Below are 22,985 nucleotides of genomic sequence, written 5' to 3' on the forward strand. Positions count from 1 at the left end.
AGTTTCTTTCCAGTTCCCAACACCTTTTGCACAAACAGTGCAATTGCAAAATTTGTCACCTCTCAACACTATAATCTTGTCCAAAAAATATGAAACTTGGTAAAATGATAAACTTATCTACAAATTAAAATTGTAAATTAAATTAAAAATAAAGAAAATATGGGTTGCCTCCCATAAAGCGCCACATTTAACGTCAAGGCATGACATGAGTCAACTTTACCACTTTTCCCTCTACTTTGAGGATATGAATTGTCCCCCCAACTTTGAATAATGATTATGATGACGCTCATAGGGCGGTGGTAGAAAGGCAAAGAGGCCAATTCTCGGGTATCGCATCTTGCACTTTTTGGCCTTCAAGTGAGGTATGTCATTTTATCGTTTTGGCATGGCAAACTTCAAAATGAAAACGCTTGGTTCTTCATCTCCAAAATCCTCAATAGGCTTGGTTAATTCAACTTTCATGTCATCAACCAAGCACAATGTTGAAAAATGGTTAGAATGTGGTCGAATGCGCCCAAATTCCAAATTTGCCTCATCTTTGACATCCTCACCCAAAAATGACTAGAGTCTTCTAAAACCATTTCATGAACTTTTTTATGCACCTCTAGTATCATTTCTTTAATCTCGGGATCTTGCATTATTTTTGGGTTGGTCGGTTGGCAATTCACCATTAGCTCTTGAAAATCAATCTTTACCTCTTCTTCATTGAAAACCAACTCATAATTACTATCCTCGGCCCTTTGATATTGAGCATCACATGCTTCAATCTTTGCATTCAAATCGGTCTCCAATTCTTGGATAGCAATTTCAAGTAGCTCCACTTCTTGACTTTGCTCAACATGCATTTTTAAAAATTCTTCCATCATCCGTGAAATGCCTTCACGGTGATCCCCATAGACTCCAAGTTGTTGAGCTTGATTCATAAGCCAATCTTGGCTCACAATATCCACTTTGTCAAGTTTTTCTTCATGGTGAGAATCGTCCAAATCTTGTAAAAATCCTAACATGGTGAAATTCATGTTTTGGATAGTATCATCATCTCCATATTGAACTACTTTCCACCATTTGGCCACAATTTTCCCATATTTTTCATTTCTGCCCATAATGCCACTCAACATTTCCTCAATTTCCTCTTTTCGAGTATTGGAGATTTTTTCTTTATGACTTGGCTCATTTTCTTCAAGTTGAACCACTTCTTCAATTTCACAACTCTTGTTGTGGTCACAAGAATTTTCGGGCTCATCTTGTAAATTTGAAATCTCTTCTTCAACTACTTCATTTTGAGGAATAGGCACATCCATGGAAATTGAAAAAATTTCATCCTCAAGTGATTTGTTCATTTCCAAAATGGATTGCCCGACGAGTTCTCGCTCCTCCTCCCTTTCCCGGTCAAAGTATGCTTGGAGCAATTCTATGACACCTTCATATCCGGTACTTTGCCCTTCGTTTGCCATACCATTGTTCCTATCAAACTCAAAAGCACAACTAGTATTTTCGTTAGAACAACTTGGGGGAGGGGAAGGAAAATAATTAGGACAATCACTCCAATGTCCATTTTGACCACCACATATATTAAAAATATTCCCATCATAGGATTGAGACGGTGCACACATCTCTCTCCCGGTAGCATTTTCACAATCTTGCCAAAAAGTGGGGTCCTCCACAATATGGACATGGGTCATCAAAATATGGATTGCAACCATCAAACCCATTTTCATTCAAGATGCCATAGTGACACAAGTAAAAAAAAATTATCACAAAAATAACAACTAACACAAAGAAACACGAAAAATCACAAACACATATTCACAAATTTGGATCAAAACAACTAAGCTTAAATTCCAAACTAACCCAAATACGCCAAATTGTTCCCCGGCAACGGCGCCATTTTTTTATACGCTCAAATTACACCTATGAGTGGCGTAAAGCGGTCGTTGTCAAATTTAATAACCCAAACAAGGTTGAATCGAATCAACGGGAATATGGAGAGAAAAGGGTACTAATTGTATGCAATACTAGTCTTTAAAGGCTTTAATCCTATTCCGAATAGTTTGAAATATTTGTTGTGTAATGTAAACGAATACTTTGACTTGAATTGTAACTTTGACTTGAATTGTAGTTAATGCGAGAGAGAGACTAAGGTTGTGTTCCCAGCTTTGATTAGATATTATGCTTCAGGTTTCAATGTAATATACTTCTAATGGTTGTTCTAAGAGTATGCACTCGATCTCTTGAGGACTTCCTAATGTTTCGCAACAGTTAGGCCGTATTTCCTCTTTATGATTTTTCCAAATGCGAAAAAGTTGAAATCGAAGAGCGATCAATAATGTCAATTAGACTTGTTCTTATTCCTAAGTTAGTCTATTAAACGAGGTTTAACGCCCCGAGTCATTATTATTCAATCTTACCAATGCTAACTCTCTTTCCCAAGAAAAGTTAGTATAATGGGTTAGGCTAATGCTTGCAATCATTACCCAACGCTAAAACACAAAGATTGAATAAATACCACCAACCATTATGCATATATCAATAGTAGAAACCCATTCACGTAATACCCATCATAGGGTCCACAACCTTAGAACTAAAATTAGCTACTCATCATTTTGTTTAACAAAGAAAGCTTAAAAGTTAACATAATGTACTTACAATACTAATACAATGTGGAATGAAAAAGTTGATGCTTTAAATGCTCCAACAACTTCACAAATATCCAAGGCTTAAAGTTAATGCTCCCAAAAGATCTGAATAATATGTTAAAAACCTAACTTTAAGTATTTATAGGGCAAAATCGCGCTAAAAAGTTCGACAAAACACCGCTTCGCAAGATCGTTACGGACATCAGAACACGTGTTCTGATCCGTCCCCGATTCCGTCCTTTGTCAGCTTGATATTAGGTCAATCGTTACGGCTTCTTTCGACGGACCATAACACAGGTTACGGTCCGTATCTTCCAGCGGATCATGGCTTTAGTCTTCAGTGGCCAATGTGTTACGCCATGACGTTACGCCCCGTAACCTGCGTTACGGGCCGTCCTTCTGGGCGTAACATATGTCAATACTTAGGCTTAACCTCGGAAATTTCCTTCAGATTACGGTACACGTTACGGCCCGTAACATGAGTTACGGACCGTCCTTTTGAGCGACAGGTAGCTGGATCTTCCTCTCAGGGTACGGACCACGTTACGGTCCGTAACTCGAGTAACGGACCGTCCTTTTGCTCCAAGTTGTCTGTTGTTCAAAGATTTCTTATCATTTCCATTCCTTAGCCAACCAACCCTACAAAACACCAAAATAACATAAGAACGATGTAAAAACACTTAAAAACAAGCGACACTTCTAGTGAAAAAGATATAAAATGTGTCGAAATTCACGGCACATCAAGTTCGTCGTTGACGGCAGTGGGAAAGTATTGGAGCTTGCTGAATCCAACTTCGATGCTGCAATTTCCACCATCTTCACTACTTCCGCCTCTTACTCCTCCACCATCATCGCCACTTCTGCCTCTGAGTGTATTTCTCAGATCTGAGTGTATATCAAAATCTTGGGAGATCTTTCTGGGAGTTGCCGGCTAGAGATTTATCATTTTCGTTGCTTGAGATGTATTTGTATTTGTGTTGAATACATAAAAAGAAATGCTTTCTGGTTGGATCCTTACCAGACGACGGCGTCGTCGCCGGCGGTGAAAAAGTGTCCGGCGGTCTATTTTATTTCTTGCATCTCAAATCTGAGTGTATTTTTTTCTTGTATCTCAGATCTGAGTGTATTTCAGTGTATTCATTATTATTTTTAGTGTAAAATACAGTGTTTCTTTATGTATTTTTCGCCAGTATTTCGAAGGTTATATACAAATGAATACAGTGAATTTAAATACAGCTGAATATCCTCTATTTTTTTTTGCACTTATGTTGTTTGAATACAACCGAATTTAAATACAATAAGTTGAATACAGTGTAAAATTAGCTACAAATGAATACAACCGAATTAAATACAACGGAATACAATCGAATTGAATACAACCGAATTTGAATACATATTACTGTAGCTACGAAATGTAATTAAAGAAAAGTCCAGCTATGCCTAAAGAAAAACCCCCAAAATATAGTCACTTGTGAAAATTCCCCAACATTAAAAGTAGCCTTTAAAGCTAATATCTCATTCTTTTCATTATTATAAGAGTAAAAATGAATCTTGAGTCTCATTCATTTCATTTCACGGTCTGACAACCATTGCCACAATTGACTGAGCTCTTCAAGCCCCATTCTTTTCCATTCGGAGAAGTGTTACAGTATAATCGGAGCAACGTTTGATGTCATGGTTTTATTATTCTGTGGCTTCCCTCTCAACTAAGTTACTTAGGTGCCGTTTGGCCATAAATATCAAATATAAATTTACTTTTTTTGGAACTTTTTAAGTTGGAGTTGGAATTGGAGTTGTGTTTGGCCATAATTTTTGAAATTATAGTTTTTGGTGAAATATAATTGTAAAAAAGTGAAAAAGGTAAAAAAAAAAATTAAAAAACAAGTTTTTCTTGTTTTTGGTATTCCGGAATACCACTTCAAGTCGTATTCCGAATATTTATGGCCAAACGCCCAAAAGTAGAAAAAGTAAAAAAAAAAAAAAAAAAAAAAAATGAATAATTTTTATGACCAAACGGCTACTTAGTTTCACAAATAATAGTACCTCTTTTCACTAATGATATCTCAAGTTTATTTGTCATTTTCTTTCATTTCACCAATGACACCTCAATTCCATTTATATATTTAATCTCGAAGTTAGCCAAAATCAAATAAAAGTTTTACAAACTACCATTTTATATTAATTTCATGAAGTTTTAAATTACCACATTTCAAACTCCATTAAAATTTTCAGAAGTTTTCTCATATTTTAACTGGAGGCAACTTTATCTAAACTTTATTTTTGCACTAAAAATTAACCATTTCCATTTACATTTCACCCGTGGCTAATTTAAATACTGATCCAAAAGGGGGCGAGTCCACCCATTTCCCTTTTTTGAGATAATTTCAATAATATACAATTCAGCATAAAATATTACATTCATCTAATCATCTTTTTAATTTACATTTGCCTAGTCAACATTTTGTTTTCAATCGTATTTATACACATGGTATATAACATTACACATTTACTGTAAATAATATATAAATCTTATATAAAAGTGTATAATAATATATAAAAAGGCCATTTCGGGTAAATATTTTCTCCAAATAGAGATACAGTGTTATATTACCTTTTTTTTATTTTTATTTTGAATTCTCCATTCTCCCAGCCCTTCCTGACTCGATTTACTCAACCCCGAAATATTGAGGTAGCAATGGGGACAACAGGCATGGACTGCCGTAACTGGGACGAAGACATATACAGAGATTCCGTTATACTGGAAAGACAATCCCAATGCCGAACTGTTTTCCGTACCGCATTTGCCCCGAACCCGAACCATGATTCCTATCCGGACCTCATCGTCGCCGCCATTAGCGACGGCTCCATCGCCTCTTACCCTATCTCTTCTTGCCACGTAAGCTCAATAAATATCGCATCGCCCTTTTTTCTTTATTAACTCAAAGAAGCAAACTAATTACTAGTACTATTTTTTTTGTTGATAGGAATTGAACTCTGCTGCCAAGTGAGTTTCTGTTTTCTCCATGTTTTGGCCGTGACAATTTATTCACTTTTTTCTGAATTTTTTTTTTCTGGGGAAAATTACGCTCTACGTCTACTGGGAGAAAATATTTATGCCACGTAGCCCATATTTTGAGTTTGTTACCCGGTTTAGCCCATATTTTTGTATAAAAACCTTTTATACAAGGTTGATACATTAGGTATAATGCTTTCCCCAGGTATAGTGTTGTATAATATTGTATAAACTGAAAATATGGCTACATGGCGAAATATTTTTTGGCGGATTGTATATTTTTGAAAATTGCCTAATTTTTTTAATGGCCAAAAGCTGATTTTCAAATAAAGTGGAAAAAAATCCGAATACAACTTAAAGTTGTATTTGGAATCTGGAAAACACCTAAAACTCTGTTTTCACTTTCAGTACATTCAAACAACCAAATATTTTTTTGCAAAAACTATAACCAAGCACTACTCCATCTTCAACTCAAACTTCAAAACATTCCAGATAAAGTGAAAATATTTGGTTTCTATGGCCAAGCGCCTACTTAGTTTGCATTAATATATTATTTGGTGACGTTTGGTTTAGTTCATTGGTGCCAGTTGCTGAACCTAGTTGGATGGTACAAGGACATGATGGACCTTCTTATGATGTTAAATTTTATGGTAACCATGAAGATTCGTTGTTATTGAGGTATTTTTTCCAAAATTTGCTTCTTTTAGTACTGGTAAAAGCTGTAGGCAAATTAGCACAGATGGGGAAATAGTGCAAATTTTTTGTTTAGAATCAAAATTATGGGCAAATGTTACTTAAAGTATACAAAATGAAGGTACATAACTATTAAGTTGGCTAGAGCTCATATGTCAGGTCAAGCTGTGTTGTCAAATGTTATCTCAAGTATACAAAATGAAGGTACATAACTATTAAGCTTTATTTACGCTTTGCGCTTAAAGCCCCAATGGACCTTAGAGCTTTTTTGCGCTTTTCACCTTTGATAACCCTGAGGGCAAGTACAGAAAGAGTTGTAAACTGTTCGACACTGTAAACGGTCAGTTTTAGAGAGTTGTAGGTACTGACTGGGCTGTGAAACTAGGTGAACTAATTTCTTTTTAATCAAGTAAACAAGAAAGGCAATTATCTTTGTGGTACTTGTCACATAAGATTTTTGTAAAGTTGCAAAGTAATGTTTTATTTCTAGTTTCCTTTTGGTGTACTTATGAGGTCCCTATTTGTATAGAAGATTGGATCTCTTTTGTTGAGAATCATATTTTGGTGTAGATTCTCTTCTTTTGGTATACGGCTTGTATACGGGGACTTCCCCATTTGTTAATAAAATACTTACCTCATCAAAAAACAAGTGTTACTTGTTTTATCATACGTGCCAATTCTTTGTTAACATAGGTAATTTCATGCAGTTGTGGTGATGATGGTCGGATTCGAGGATGGAAGTGGAAAGAAATGTTGGAGTCTAAGGAATCGGCGCAAGGTACCATCTTTTTTGTGTGTGCAGTAAATGAATCCTTGAGTAGTTTGGGATTAAGGCGTAGTTATATTGTTGTTGAATGACGGATTTTAACGTCCTATTTTTGAACATTCGAAAATGTTGAGTTCCTCTGCTTGGCTTTGCTTCCATATCTTTTTTTTTTTTTTTTTGGTCAAGTAATAGTATTTTCATTGCTTCCATTTCTAGCATCCAACTCTTTTGCTTTACTGAAATTCATGCAGTTGAATGATTTCTTTGCCAGACAAACTTGTCATAATGTCCTCACATTATGAAAGGAAGTTCAGGAGGGGAAAGAATGGGACCTGTAATGCATAAGTATTATGTCTTTCATCAGCTTAATAGATTAGAAGTTAAAAATGTCAATTCAGCAACTTAAAATTTTCAATTTGCTCCTCTTGTAGTAGTTTTGGTTAGCTGTCTCTTACAGCTCTCATGCTTTCAAATTTTAGGGCGTTAATTCTCATTCGAGGCATTAGTAAAACATATGTTTCATCTAGGAGTCTGTATGTGGGGCGCTTGCATATCAGGGTCACAGACACGGACACGGACATTGAGGTTGTCCAAATACAGATTCAGATACCAAGACAAACTTTTGAAAATTAGTGGGAGGGATGACAGCTGTAGGATATGGTGTTTAGCGTATAACATTAATAACCGAAAATGTTGAAGACATTATCAATAACTATAGATTGCATAGAATTACGCTAGTATCATAAGGAATAACAAAATAAATGACCTTGAGGATTCAAGACACCACGACTACCTAACACAGATTGAGTAGTTTTTGGTGAAGGGTGGTGGAGTAACTTAACCTGGGACCTCCACTTGCTCAAATATCATGTTGAATTGGGTAATTACCATATCTAAAAGCTTAACTATCAATTACTTAATTATATCAACACATCTTGTCATGAGATTGTTTTTGGTCTTGAGTTTTTTTGCTCTTGAGTTCGACTCAAGATAAATTTTCTGATGTTGAATTACCCAATGCCAGGCCACTCTTATGTTATCATCCTCCAAATGTCCAGCCTTGGGCGTGCAAGCGTGTTGAGGTGTGCTTGAGTCCCATATTGGTTGAAATGATGGTATAGTCTCTTAATATGGTTTTGAGCGATCCTCACCACTTAGCTAGTTTTTGGGGGGTTGAGTTAATTCAAGTCCATTTTCTTAACCAGAGTACCAAATAATATGCAAGCATATAGTTTGTGTCCGTATAGTGATCTAGGTTATGGCTTATCTGATTTTTTTAATGTTTCAAAAAGAGAAAGTCCAAGGGGGTGTATTTCTGGGGAAAATGCCTCGAGTATGCTTTTTACCAATAAGAGTTAGTTTTAAAGAAAACAGATTGAAAAAGGTTAAAATTAGAAGAAAAATTTCGGCAGAGAAAAAGTAGCAGCCCATTCAAATTATGCTGAATGTAAGAGTAAATCAAATCAGCCATGCAAACTACATGTCACGACTTGTCCTAGCCAAGTGGTGCTTCAATTTATTGGAACTACCTCTTCTGATTGCTAAACGTAGAAGTAAGATGCATGTTCCCCTTATTTGCTTGTCAATCCTTCATTCGGTATGATCTTGTTAGGTAAAGAGAAACTGAATAATAATAACAAGGAGATGGAACACGAGGGTAGGGGCAAGATGGCCTGCAAAAGTTGTGTCAGACATAAGTGAAAAAGCAAAGAAAGATAACAGTACATTGGATTCTAATAATTGTGGCCCTATTGCATTATAGATCTACCATTGCAGTCTTGGATGACAGAGAAGTGAGGAAATGCACTTACTGCCACACCTAATGAACTGGCAAAATATTAGACTTGAAATGCTCTTGCCTATTTCTGTAAGATGGCCCTTTCTTGGTTCCCACATTATATTTTGTTGTTTGCCCTCTTAGATACTAGTTTAGCAGCCCCAAACCAAATTGCCTTTTGAACATCAACATACTTTTTCTGTTTGGGGCAGAAAAATTTCTCCAAGTCAAAGCATCAGCTGGATGCCCATAGGGTGTCTGGTTCTAACTGTGATGTTGATGCAACTTGGAATTATTTTGTTATCGCATTTGGCAAAGAGTTGGATTCTCTGCTTACTTTTCCTTTGTTCCTATTCAGGAGGCGTATCAAAGCCGGTACTTGACTTGGTAAATCCTCAAAAGAAGTAAGTTATCGAGGAACATGAAATAATTTCAGATTAAGGAATTTTACTACTTCTCAGGCAGTTTGCATTATTTCTAGGTGCTGATATTGCATCCTTAGCAATTGATGGTTATTGAAATTTTCCACTCATACATACTGATTAAGAAAATTCCTTGACATTATTGTTGTTAGCTTTTATTATTTACCTGGAACCGGGTGTTTTGGGTGTGTGGGGGGCCTGAACTAATAAATTATGCAATTAAAGATTTTCATTGCTTTTAGTTTAAAACCTTTTTAGATGATCTGTAGATGATATGTTGTCTTTGATCTTTGCCTTCTGTATCTGAAAGTTAGTAGTTACTGCTTACGATTGTTCTATTATTACATCTTCATTTACTCCACACTCTCATTGCTTTATTTATGTTCCAACCATGTCCTCTTATCTCAGAGGTCCGTGGGGTGCGCTTTCGCCAATTCCTGAAAATAATTGCATGGCTGTTAATAATCAGGTATGTTATCCTATCATCTCTTTCTAAACCAGCCAAGTGGCTTCTTGATTGAGACTATGGATTGAGGATAGAATTATAGGTAAGTCTGATTTCTGGTTACGCATTAGCTGGTTTTTCTAGGAGGTAGATGTGAATCGTGATTTAATTATCTTCTAATGTTAGATGCTTCTTAAATCTGAGAGGCAAAACCAGCTGTATCACTACAGATGCTCTTCGTTGTGAAGGAATGTCTTGGGTTCTTAACTAGATTATGATGTTCGTTTGAAACCTATATGCTGTGTAGCAGTGAGGCAATATTTTGTTTCATTTCATTTTTTACGAACAAGAGAGTGGAGCGTGGTGGAAGCTATCATGTTTTCAATTCATGCAATTTGCTAAGTAGGCGTTTGACTATGCGATATGAAATCATGAAATCATGATTTCATATTTTGATTTAAAATCAGCGTTTATTTATGGAATTTGCACAAAATTTCAACTTCAACTTCATATCATGATTTCAAATCCCAAATTCTCAAAAAAGGTATGATTTGGGATTCAAAATCACGACTTTAAATGTAAAACTTGACCCATAAGTTTATATTTTGTAAAAAAAGATCCATAAGTTGGTAGATATATTAATTATAAAATAAAAAAATAAAAATAAAAAGTTGGTAGATATATTTACCAACCATGTGTTACCAACTACATTTACTTATACAACTCATGGTCAATTTTCCTTTTTATTGAACTATAGTTCGATCACTGAATGTTGTATTTTTAAGAAAGGCCTTCTAGTAGCGTATTAATTTTGTTATGAACTATGATTTGCTTTGGTAAGATTGTATAAGAATTGGGAAAGTTTTGATGGTTTTCACAACTTGTCCGGTTTTTATTTCTATGATAAAAAATACAACGTAAGAAATCCAAATTGCATGTCCAAACAAAACTTCAATTTCAAATCATCATGATTTCAAATCATGTCCAAATGGCTCCCAAAGGTGCTAAATTTTGGATGAACTGTAACAAAACTTCATAGTAGTGGGCAATTTGTTCTATACTCTTATTCATCTGATTCTTTGATGCTCTGTGTGTGTGGGTGGGGGGGGGGGGGAGGCGGGGTTGGCAGTCTTCTTTTGTACAACATTGACCTACTCCATTTGGAAATGTAGTATTGTGCATTTGAGTTTATAATAGTATTGTGCATTCAAGTAGTCACCTAGGCATTCATGTTGCGTGGACTTTGCGGTGTGGATGCCGTAGTTGGAGCTGTTAGTTCAAAGCATGTGACTAGCTAACTTTGTTTATACTTATGCGTTTAGCGTTTATATCTCATGGATTCTTCTCTTCTGTCAAGTCCAATATCCTACCTCAAAGTTGTCTTGTCTAAATATTCTTATTTCATTTTCTATGTTCTATTGCAGACCGGATCCATTTTTGCTGCTTCTGGTGATTCTTGTGCATACTGCTGGGATGTGGTATGTATTTGTGCGAGGTGCATGGTTGATTATCATATTCTAATAACTCTTAATCACTTATTTCTTTTCTTTTGTCCTATGTTATTCATTGCTTCCTCTGAAAAGGATTTCTTTTTTCAATAAAAGAAAAAAGAAATCTTCTGAATATGATTTCTGCTATAACAATGTGATTTAAATTATGGTGCTCAGGAGAAGAATGAAATAAAGATGGTTTTTAAAGGACATTCAGACTACTTGCATTGCATTGTTGCGCGAAATTCTCACAATCAGGTAAAAATTCTGTTTGGTTCTCTCATACATACCCACTCTTTCTGTGTGTCTACTCTTACCCTTTTCCATTTTATGCACTTGTTTATTACAACAGCACCCTTGTGTTTTGAAAATATAACGTGTCTTGAAACTTTAATTGTTCCTTGGAGTTTGGCTCAATGTTACTGCTTAGTGGATATAACTTTTTGCTTCTCTCTCTTTCTCTCCCCCTCTCCCTCGGCAATTTTCAGGTTATAACTGGTTCAGAGGATGGGACAGCACGAATATGGGGTATATCTTTATCTTTCTAATAATAGGAGCAATATTTCTTCATCAAAAATAATAGGAGCAGTAGTAAAAAAAAAAAAAAAAAAAATTAGAGCACAAGGCCAGCCCTGATAAATGGCCAATTTTGCCTTCTATTGATTGCTTTGGGCTCTCCTTACTTGGGAGTAACACATGTTTTCTCAATTTTGATCTATCTTTGTGTGTTGACTATTGACTGTCATTTATGAAATTGCCTTAGATTGCAGAAGTGGTAAATGTATTCAAATAATTGATCCCCAGAAGGATAAGAAGTTGAAGGAGTTGTTTCCATATGTCAGTTGCATAGCACTCGATGCAAGCGAGAGTTGGCTGGTAAGAATTCAGATGCCATTACCAAACTAACTTTCTTCTAAGTTTGCTACTGTACTAACTATTATAATTGTTGTTTGGTTAGAGCTGTCATCTGCAATTGCTTCTGTTGCACAGTTTAACTACTGAAGCTTACAATTGTTAATAATGTTTAGGATGACGTACTGTATAGTTTCAATGAAGACTGGGTTTTCTGAAGATGACAGTAAGATTGAACCTCCTAATTTTGGAGAGTTTACACTTTGTTCATTCATGATGTATTGATTCTCTTTGTTATGTCTGATGAAACAGTTTAAGATAGCAGTCTTCAAACTCGGTGTGTGATTCTTTGACACGAAAATTTTTGGGGTGGGGATTGTTTCTTTTTTTTTGGTTTTGGGGGTGGGGGGTTGGGGTTACTGAGAGCAACTCCATGCATTAGATGTAGAGCCTTGAGCCAGGTCCTGTGTTTGCTTGATTGCTACTGGACGTCTGAGGTATTTGCAACTGTAAGCCTTTGATAGCGGTACTTCCATACATGTGCAAAGTACTTGTTATTCCCATTCGTCAGAAAACCTAAATATTTTTGTTCCCAATTAGTACGACTGGAGGACAATGAAGGGTTTTCCTATTTCACTGTTGAAGGTCGTGCATTGTCAGAATCCACATAATAATGGTTTTCTCTAGATGAATGCATGAAATATGTGAAATGCTTAGCGATTAACAAGTGGATTGAAGTTGTTCTCTAGTACTGCCGAGTGAGGTTGTTCTCCTCATATAGTCTCTAGCACTCAAGTGTTTTTTTTTCCCAGAAAAAGATTGTTTCTCTTCAAAATAAAGCAATTTCTTCATCCTGATCAATAGTTAGATGTTCTGAATTCTTGTTGATGCATATTTTGCATCTGACCATGCAGTCATATCATCTCCTGGTTTGTTTCAAGTTATGCTTCTTCTTTTTTCATTTTCTTTTGCCCGGTTTATGGTTGCCTCACAACCTTGAGGTTGAGATCAAAGAAATGAATATTTTATCAATTTTTCATGCATAAAAGTAACTTCTCTGCATCAAGAATATTAATTGTAGCCACTCTGCTTTGACTGCATAGGCGTGTGGAAGTGGCCGGTCTTTATCTGTTTGGAATCTTCAAGCTTGTGAAAGTGTTTCAGGTATCACGACAAGTGCTGCTATCCAGGATGCAGTATTTGATGATAATCAAGTCAGTTCTTTGACTTATATCAAATTCCAAGTAGTTTTGATGTTTCCTGTGTTTGTTCAAATATAATATACAATGATCCTTTCTTTAAATCCCTTTTTGCAATGTCTTCCTGTCAGGTTTTAGCTGTTGGAGCGGAGCCTCTGCTTAGTCGCTTTGACCTGAATGGAGATATTATTTCACAGATACCGTGCGCTCCTCAGTCATTGTTTTCCGTTTCTGCACATCCTTCAGGGGTAAGAGACTACTTTTCTTTAGTTTGCTGATACCAAACACTTTATACTTTCACAAGTGTGATCGGCATTTTTTAGGTAGATTTGTAATTCTACTCTTTTTTTGTATAAAAAGCCAGAAATACTATATACACCAAAACTGAAGTCGAGTCGCCATCGTGGCAGAAAGGATAGTACAACGTTTGATTATCGTTATCGAAATCATAACTCAAGCACAGTTCCACTTGTACATTACTTTCAGGTCACAGCAGTAGCTGGTTACGGAGCATTAGTGGATATTGTATCACAATTTGGAAGTCATTTGTGCACATTCCAGTGCAAAGGAGTTCAGAAGGGACTGCCAATGCAGCTTATTTAACTTTGTGACATTGTTAGATGCAGTCAAGACATGAAAAAATCGCCTCCAAAAAGCTTGTCAGTGAGATGCCATGGTTAAGGAAAACCAAACTTTTGTCTGAAAAAAAAAACTAAGTCGCCATGTACATGCAACGACCTGTATGAGTTTAACTTCAAGTTGTCATTTAATGACCAATCCCAGGAGCCTGTAACATCAGCTGCTGAGGGCAGGGGTTTCAAATATTAGAGCTTTTTCTATTGAAGGTGTCCATATGAATAGCTGATGAAGTACCCCTGTGAAGTAACTATTGCCAGCAAAAATGAAAAAATTAGTAGGCGTTTGGCCATAGAAACCAAAAAAAAATCACTTTTTTTTTTGGAATTTTGGAGTTAGAGTTGTATTTGGCCATAATTTCTGAAATTGTATTTTTTTTTTTTTTTAGGCAAAAGACATAAATTGACCCTTAAACTATACCCCAAATGTTGATATCACATTAAAACTTTACTATTGACCTATTACACACCTAATATATAAAATAAGTGATATTATTTACCCCTCCAGAGCTGATGTGGCATAAAAAAGAATTATATTTAAATAATAGGAGAGTGAGGTCAATTTTTTTAAAAAATTATTATAAATTATGTTTTTTGCAACTTCTTCTTTATTCAACCACCACCACCCCCCCCCCCCCAACCCTCCCCTCCTCCTCCACATTCCCGCCACCCCAAACCCCACCCCCCTCTCCTCTACCTTCCTTCCACCCCTTAAAACCCTTCTTCTTCTTTCTCTCACTTCCCGCCACCCCACCTCTCTTACGCCACTTTCATGCCACCTCCACCCCACCCCCACCCCCACTTGCCAAACCCTTTTTCTTCTTCATTTCACGATCACCACCACTGCCTTCATGCCACCCCCACCCCCTAAAACCCGTATTCTTCTTCTTGGTTTTCATTTCATTTCTCTAAAACGACTATTAAAAAAAAAAAGGATACATACAAATACAATAAAATAAAAAAGAGTAGTGTAGGCTTCTCCTTCATAAACCCAGCAGTCACCATTGTCGTTGAGAGAGAGCCCTAACTGTGTGAATTTGATAAACTACCGGTCACACTTATGTGTCCAAATACCAACAACACTCCATTGGTATACTTGTGAAAGTTCCCACATAAATTTAATAATAACAAGGCAAATTTGTTGCCATTGATGTAATAAGCGACGTGTGATAAAATTACTAATACTCCCAAGATCTTGAATTTTTGACGACTATTGGTGAAATTTTTGATGTAATAGCAGCAGCAGTAGTAAAATTCATGTGGTGGTGAAATTGGTGGCAATGGTGGTGGTGAAACTAGCGGCGATGGTGGGGGCGGAGTGGTGGTTCCGGTGAGATGGGGTGGTGGTGATGAAGATGATATAATTATTGGAGAATTTTAATGGTTAATTAGGGATTAATAGTGTAAATATAATTAATAAGAAGAAAATCAAATGGATAAAGAAAAGGAAATGAATATAAATTAAAATTTAGGAAATTTCCAAGGTGGCGCTGACGTGATGCCGGCGTGGCGCTGATGTGGCGAGTGAGTGTGTTACACTTCCCACCATGTGACTGGTTTTCAGCTCTGGAGGGGTAAATAATATCACTTTTTTATATATTAGGTGTGTAATAGGTCACTAGTAAAGTTTAAGTGTGATATCGACATTTGGGATATAGTTTAAGGGTCAATTTATGTCTTTTGTCTTTTTTTTTTTTTATTGAAATGTACTTGTTTTGGTTGTGAAAAAAGTGAACAACTTGAAAAATAAGCATTTCTTGTTTTTCAAATTCCAAATATAACTTAATTTTCATGGTCAAACACTAATTTTTGAAAAAAGCAAAAAATTTTTGAAAAAAAGTGAATAATTCTTGTGGCCAAACGGGTCTGAATTCACCGGTCCAAAATAAGTGTTGTTTAAGGTTTTGGCACACGCATTAAGAAAATCACTTATAACATTAAATTATAAGAATTATTTGACTAAACTACCCTCTACATCTCCTTAAACTACCATTTATCTCTCTGATTTTTAAGAAAATCAAGGGTGGATTTGAAAAAAGGTAAATAATGTCTTCCTAGTTTCCTAAAGCAGCTCTACTTTGGACCAAATTGGTGAAAAGCCAGATGACCATGTACGTCTTGATATATTACCGTAAGAGCATTTAACTAAAATTAGAAGAGGCTATTCATCGAAATGGTGTGTGTGAATGACAGCTCCATGGAAAGGGTCATTGGCACTTATGCCCCTATCTTGGTGCTGGTTTTTAATCTCTGTCTCTCGTAACAAACAACTTTTTCAGGTAACATAAGTTTATATATTCGCATCTCGATTGCTAAGAGCAAAAATTAAAACCACCCATTTGAATGGTAAACTGTGCAATTTCTTCCTTTTTTTTTTTTTTTTTGCGCGGATTGTCCTTTATTTGGGGTGGTCTTTAATTTTTGTCCTTCAAATTGGTGGTCTTTAAGTTTTACCGCTCGCCTAACACCCTGAGGTTGTGGGTTCGAACCGCAGCTCAGTAAACAAAAAAAAAATAAAAAATCGCAAGGCAGAATTTTGCAACTGCCTGAAGGGCAAAACTTAAAGACCACCATTTTCAGGGGTAAAAATTAAAGACCAACCCCAGCGAAGGACAATCCTGCAAATTGCCCATTTCTTCCCATGGGCAAGGTTGATGCTATAGAAGTCCTATGAAGGCCGTCGTCAAGGCCACAAGCCAAGGAGTTGCAAGCCAAGAATGTTAGGCTTCATTGGGAAATCAAAAAGATGCTTATTGTGGAAGAAGAGTCCAAGAACCAATACAAGAATTGTGAGTTGAATAGGCTAAGTGCTACACATATTTCATCCGGTAATTGCACGGTTTGTCGTTCAAATGGATTGGTCTTTAATTTTTTCCTTTCAAATGGGCTGGCCTTTAATTTTTGTACTTCAAAATAAAACTTATGCCTAGTGGGGCATAAGTTCTTTAAGGGTAAAAACTTATCCACACCGGGTGTTTACACCAAACAAATGGATGTATGACATGTGTTTGAATATTTACAATTATCAATTAACTATGATTAATTAATGTATATATTCATTTCATTAAATCACTTAACCATGGTAAATTGCATTAGTTTGGTGTAAACACCCGGTGTGAATAAGTATTTACTTTCTTTTAAGGCGGGTGCATAACTTGTAGATATTATGATACGTACCTTATGCAATTCTAGGCATAAGTTCGATTCTGAACGATAAAAATAAAAAACCAGGACAAAAAGAGCAGAAGTGCAAATGGCCTATATTTCAGGATTCCAGTTCAAACCCAAAGAGGAGGAAGATTGAGCTCACGTGAAACCCAAAGAGCTGAAAATCAATCCCACAAAGGGACTGAAATTCTGTCCAAAAATGGGCTGCCATGCGCCCCCATGTGGCAGCAATTAAAGCCCAAAAGGGGTTGTTTAGTGGCCAAGTTTTTGCACGGATTGGCGTTCATATGGATTGGTCTTTAATTTTTGGCCCTCAAATCGCTGGTCTTTAATTTTGCCGCCACTTCTCATTTAATGAAAATTTGTGAGCAAAATATTCTTATTCGATGGTCTGAGAAACCAGATATTCTGGGCTCGAACTCATGCAGAGTAAATAAAAATAATTTTGCAAGGCAAGGTTTCATAGAAAGTCATAAATTATGCCTATTCGGCCAAAGCTACATAGAAACTATACCTTGTTCGACATAGTTCTATAGGCATTAAGTTATTCGGCATAAGTTTATAGAAATTATGCCTTGCGAAATTGTTTTTTTTTTTTTAGGGCAATCTTTGTCCCATTTTTCCTTGTTATCATCTGAAATTTTATTTGGGAATTCTACATGGCCTAGAGAACAGTAGGCCTTATTTATATTTAGTAGCTATACTTTATATTAATTACATCTCATAGCTAAAAGGTGTATTTCAATTACACAAAGTAACTAATTCAAAACTCATATATTCTTATTCCTTTGTATCAATCTTTCCCTTACCCCTCCACTCTCTCCCTCTCTTGCAACCACCAGCGAACGAAAAATCAAAATCAGCACCTACCTTCATCTTCTTTCTTTGCTCCGTGGCAAAAGCGATCCACCACGAACAACGGCTACGACCAACGCCACCGAAGAAAAAGCAGGAGAAGAGAGGAAAATTAGTCTCTCTCTAAAAATTTAATCTCCATATCTCTCTATATCGTCATATAATACAGATAGATAGTTACACATACATCTGTATCTATCAATTTTATCTGTTCATTTAAATTGTTCTTCAGATTCGCCGTTTTTTTTTTTTTTTTTTTTGTGTGTGTTCTCGAATTGATCGGACGGTGGAGAATAGGTATGCACCGACGAACTCCTTAAACTCCGGCGGGTCTCATCTTCTCCGATGTCTTCGATCGAGTGTATTTATCAGATCTGTAATCGAAATGTTGCCGGAGCTAAATGTATTTATTCAAATCTGAGTATTTATCATTGTTGGTTTCTGGTTGGATCCTTACCGGACGACGACACCATTGCTGGCGACGGGAAAATTTTCGGCGGCGTATCTCAAATCTGAATGTATTTTATTTCTTGCATCTCTGTGTATTTTTTTTCTTGTATCTCAAATCTGAATATATTTTAGTGTATTAGTTATTTTTTTAGTGTACAATAGAGTGTTTCTTTATGTATTTTTCGCTTGTATTTCGAATGAGATTTTTTTGTATACAAGTGAATACAGCAGAATATCCCTGTATTTTTTTTGCATTTATGTTGTTTTGAATACAATCGAATTAAATAGAATAAGTTGAATACAATGTAAAAGTTGTTATGAATGAATACAGTCAAATTAAATACAGCGAAATACAGCCGAATTGAAATACAACTGAATTTAAATACACGTTAATATAACTACGAAATATAATTAGCAAAAGTGTAGCTATGCCTTAAAAAAAAAAAACCTAAAATATAGTCATTTGTGTAAAATGCCCATTTTATTTTACAGACATTTGTTTGTTTGGGACAATCTTAAATCTTCGAAAAGGGCCCTTATATTTAGTTGTAGGAAGTCACAGCGTGCCACGTGTAGGCTGTAGGACAATTGTAATAAGGGGCATAATCGTCAGAACAAGAAAAGATTATACAACTCCTATTGGAAAACCCTAACTCACACTATTTTATACCTCACACAAAGTGGAGGGGCGTAGATCCGAGGAGTTTGGGCAAACCCTAACTTCTCTTTATTCACTTTCACACTAACAACAACTCCTCTTTCTCTTTCTCTTCTCTTCTCTTTACTTTCAATCTCACCTTTTCTCCAGGTACCTTTTTTACTCTTTTTTACAAAAGAAACATAATGCTGCTTTTTTTTTTTTTTTTTTGAAGCTCTAGATAATAAATGCAGTTATTAAATGCTTTATTTTGTTGTCTTGTGTAGTTTGAGGGAGATGTATCTGTTATTATCTGTTTTTGGGTCATGATTTAGTTTTGAAAGTTGATGGTTTGTCAAGTAGGGTGAAAGATTTCTTAGTCTTTGTAGTTTGTAGAGCATGACATTTTATTAAACTAAATTAGGTTAAAAATGGGCTATTCAGAAAAAAAAAAGTGTATTATTGGCGTTGTTTATGTGGTTGGTTTTGTTAATCCTATGGAAAGACGTGGAACTGGTGTACTGTAAGTAGTAAATTACTTGCTTGACTTGTAATATGGAAGGTTGCTTTTTTTTTTTTTTTTTTTGGGTGGGGGCAGAAATTTTTACTTAACGTTGTTTTGTGCTGACGTTAAATTATCCAAGTGCTAAACTTTATAGTGAAGCACATTGAACTTGTCGTGTTGGAAGTTAGAAGTCTAAATACAAAAAGGGCTGGATGATTATTCCTGCTAGGATTCTAGCTAATCTAGTTAAGGTGGTGTGAGTTTATTTTTATTTTTGCGCATGAGATTGTTTCTAATGTTTTGTTGGTATTGTTAATGTGGGGTTTTGTTTTGTTTTTTGAGAGTGGTAATAATCTTGTTAATGTTGTGTTTTATTCCTGGTTGGACACATTTAACCAAATCAAAAACTAGATGTTTAAAACTACAAGAAAATATGATTTAGTTCCCTAGGAGATTGTTTTTTTTTTTTTTTTAAACCCAAAGTGGTAGCAGGGATAGCAATGAGCTATGTCATTCTTTTGAAGGTCTCCAACTCGAATGGACCTACATGTTTTTTATTAGTTTGGTTTGGTTTGGTTTTTTTCAATTGTGGACTTTTTTGGTATTATGGAATGGATGTTTTGACAATATGTAAGTTCACGCTAACTCTCTCTTTATCCTTATGTGCTGTGAATTCTTTCTAGTCATGGCGGGTGAAGCTCCTGATGGATCCCAATTTGATGCTCGTAAATTTGATTCGAAAATGACAGAGTTGTGAGTACTACTGCCTCAATTAATTTTTTGCATTCTCATTTTCGATTTTTGGATTTCTGCATGAGTTTCTATATCCACACATAGGCATAACTGTGAGTCACAATGTTTATTTTACTCGTGTGTGGGAAATACTACTTTTTTGCTATAACTTGCATCATATCCTTCTTTGATTGTGGATGCAGGCTAAATGCTGAGGGGCAAGAGTTCTTCACCTCATATGACGAGGCTTATGATAGTTTTGATGCTATGGGATTGAAGGAGAACCTCCTGAGAGGCATTTATGCATATGGTCAGTTGAGAGTCTTTCCCGCTTCTCTTATTTGGTTCTTTGTGCACATTTTATTAAGGTCATTTTCTATCATATAAACTATATCTAATATTAAACTATATAACCTTGTAGGTTTTGAGAAACCCTCAGCAATCCAGCAAAGAGGAATTGTACCTTTTTGCAAAGGTCTTGATGTGATTCAACAGGCTCAGTCTGGAACCGGAAAGACTGCTACTTTTTGTTCAGGAGTTCTGCAACAACTGGACTATGAACTGTTAGATTGTCAAGCTTTGGTCTTGGCACCTACTCGTGAGCTCGCACAACAAATTGAAAAGGTCATGCGAGCACTTGGAGACTATCTTGGTGTCAAGGTTCATGCTTGTGTGGGAGGTACCAGTGTCCGTGAGGATCAACGAATCCTTTCAAGTGGGGTTCATGTTGTTGTGGGAACACCTGGACGTGTATTTGACATGTTGAGAAGACAGTCTCTCCGCCCTGATCACATTAAGATGTTTGTATTGGACGAGGCTGATGAAATGCTTTCCAGAGGTTTCAAGGATCAGGTGACTATTTTAGATGGAAAAGTCCCCTTCTCCCCATATTTGTATATAAACCTATAGTTTCGATGAATCCATAAGCACATATGTTTTGTTTAGATATGTCTATCCTCTATACTGAAGTATCAACTTGTAATTAATTAAAGGAAAATGGAAGTCTAAATCCGTAACATCCTTCAGTTAATGAGAGCAACAACATTAGTTTTGTGATTTGTATAACGATAATGTAGTGGTACTGATAGTGCTTGGAAGTTAGTTTTTCTTCATTCTGAGAAATATGTATCTCTACAGAGTGGTTCACTTGTGTTCTCGGGGAGGAAGGGTGTGGAAGGTTTAGTTATTAGCAAAAGTGATTTCTGCTTTATGGTGCACTTTAGCATACTCAACTGACTCAAATTTTAGTGTTAGAAGGCAAGGATGCTACTTGTTTTTCTGTTTTCTTTGTGCTAATTTCTTTTCTTTCACAATTAAGTATGCTGTAACATAGTTTTAAATCCATAGTCCTGTTTCCCAGGAGGTGTGTGATGAGGCATGTGCGAAGCTGTAAATTATGTGTAGCTTTGCACTGATGTCCAATTCTTTTGTGAATCTGCTGTCCAATGCTGTTTACAATGGATATCCCCGTATTGTGTGCTAGGATTCTGGGTCTGTATCCATTGCTTGCGCTAACCTGGCATTTACTCTCTAAATTTATAGCCACACAGCTTTACATGATTTCTTCCCTGGTTCTAAAATCTATACTTTTGTCTCCAGATCTATGATATCTTCCAGCTCTTGCCTCCTAAGATTCAGGTTGGTGTTTTCTCTGCCACAATGCCTCCTGAGGCTCTTGAGATCACAAGGAAGTTCATGAACAAACCTGTGAGGATTCTTGTCAAACGCGATGAACTGACCTTGGAAGGTATCAAACAGTTTTATGTGAATGTGGAAAAGGAAGAATGGAAGCTTGAGACCCTTTGCGATCTGTATGAAACCTTAGCCATCACCCAGAGTGTGATTTTTGTGAATACACGTCGCAAAGTTGACTTGTTAACAGACCAGATGCGAGGCAGAGACCATACAGTCTCAGCTACCCATGGTGACATGGACCAGAACACTAGGGATATTATAATGCGTGAATTCCGTTCTGGTTCCTCGCGTGTTCTCATCACCACCGATCTTTTAGCCAGAGGAATTGATGTCCAACAAGTCTCCCTTGTCATAAATTATGATCTCCCCACTCAACCTGAGAATTATCTTCATCGTATTGGACGTAGTGGACGGTTTGGTAGGAAGGGTGTTGCAATCAACTTTGCAACCAAGGATGATGAGAGAATGTTGTCTGACATTCAGAGGTTTTACAACGTGGTAATTGAGGAGCTTCCAGCAAATGTTGCTGATCTACTGTAAGCTTTTTTCGGCTCTAATGGCTACAAGAATCGAACGGCAGGCCGTTGTTTGCTTTGGCCATTTCTCCACAATTTACGCAATTTTTCTTCTTTTTATTGTTTTGATTTAATTTTAACTCTTTGTTTGTTTGTTTAGTTTAATAGCCTTAGTGTAGTGCTGAACTAATGAGTAATACACATTGGATTGTCTTATTTATCATCATATACAGTGGTGAGCTTTTGCTAGTCTGATATGCTTCAGTCAGGACCTTTTTATCAAAGGAGATAGATATTATTATTAAGAGAATACAAAAAAAATTATAGATTAGTTCCACTTGCTGTTGGAGGAAAAAGGGATACCGTTAATGACTCAAAAAGCGCACGACATAAGGTATATGGTTATCGGATCACAAATATAATAATCGACAGAGGTGTAGTTGAAGTCTTATTCCGAGTCCGGAACCAAAATGCCCCAAAAAATATCATGTGGAGCTAAA

At 36.2% G+C, this 22,985-nt stretch overlaps 1 protein-coding gene across 1 annotated transcript; it reads left to right on the forward strand.

The window, feature by feature from the left end:
* Positions 1-5,253: 5,253 nt before the first annotated feature.
* LOC132038522 (uncharacterized) lies at positions 5,254-22,738 on the forward strand. Its single transcript, XM_059429177.1, has 19 exons — positions 5,254-5,532; positions 5,621-5,640; positions 6,223-6,327; positions 7,050-7,120; positions 9,244-9,289; positions 9,716-9,776; positions 11,177-11,230; positions 11,420-11,500; positions 11,731-11,770; positions 12,006-12,118; positions 13,198-13,308; positions 13,425-13,541; positions 13,780-13,883; positions 15,166-15,258; positions 19,127-19,209; positions 20,227-20,296; positions 20,479-20,585; positions 20,697-21,127; positions 21,875-22,738. Exons 1-19 carry the CDS (start codon positions 5,332-5,334, stop codon positions 22,508-22,510), a joined length of 2,544 nt encoding a protein of 847 aa, XP_059285160.1. The 5' UTR covers positions 5,254-5,331; the 3' UTR covers positions 22,511-22,738.
* Positions 22,739-22,985: the final 247 nt, after the last annotated feature.

The sequence above is a fragment of the Lycium ferocissimum genome, chromosome 11 (assembly GCF_029784015.1).
Source record: "Lycium ferocissimum isolate CSIRO_LF1 chromosome 11, AGI_CSIRO_Lferr_CH_V1, whole genome shotgun sequence".
Lineage (NCBI taxonomy): Eukaryota > Viridiplantae > Streptophyta > Magnoliopsida > Solanales > Solanaceae > Lycium > Lycium ferocissimum.

Bases quoted from the DNA above. Each gene is read 5' to 3' on its own strand.
- LOC132038522 (XM_059429177.1), top strand. From the start codon at position 5,332: ATGGGGACAACAGGCATGGACTGCCGTAACTGGGACGAAGACATATAC. The intron at 6,328-7,049 runs GTATTTTTTCCA...AATTTCATGCAG, and splicing joins GAAGATTCGTTGTTATTGAG to TTGTGGTGATGATGGTCGGA. The intron at 13,542-13,779 runs GTAAGAGACTAC...CATTACTTTCAG, and splicing joins TTTCTGCACATCCTTCAGGG to GTCACAGCAGTAGCTGGTTA.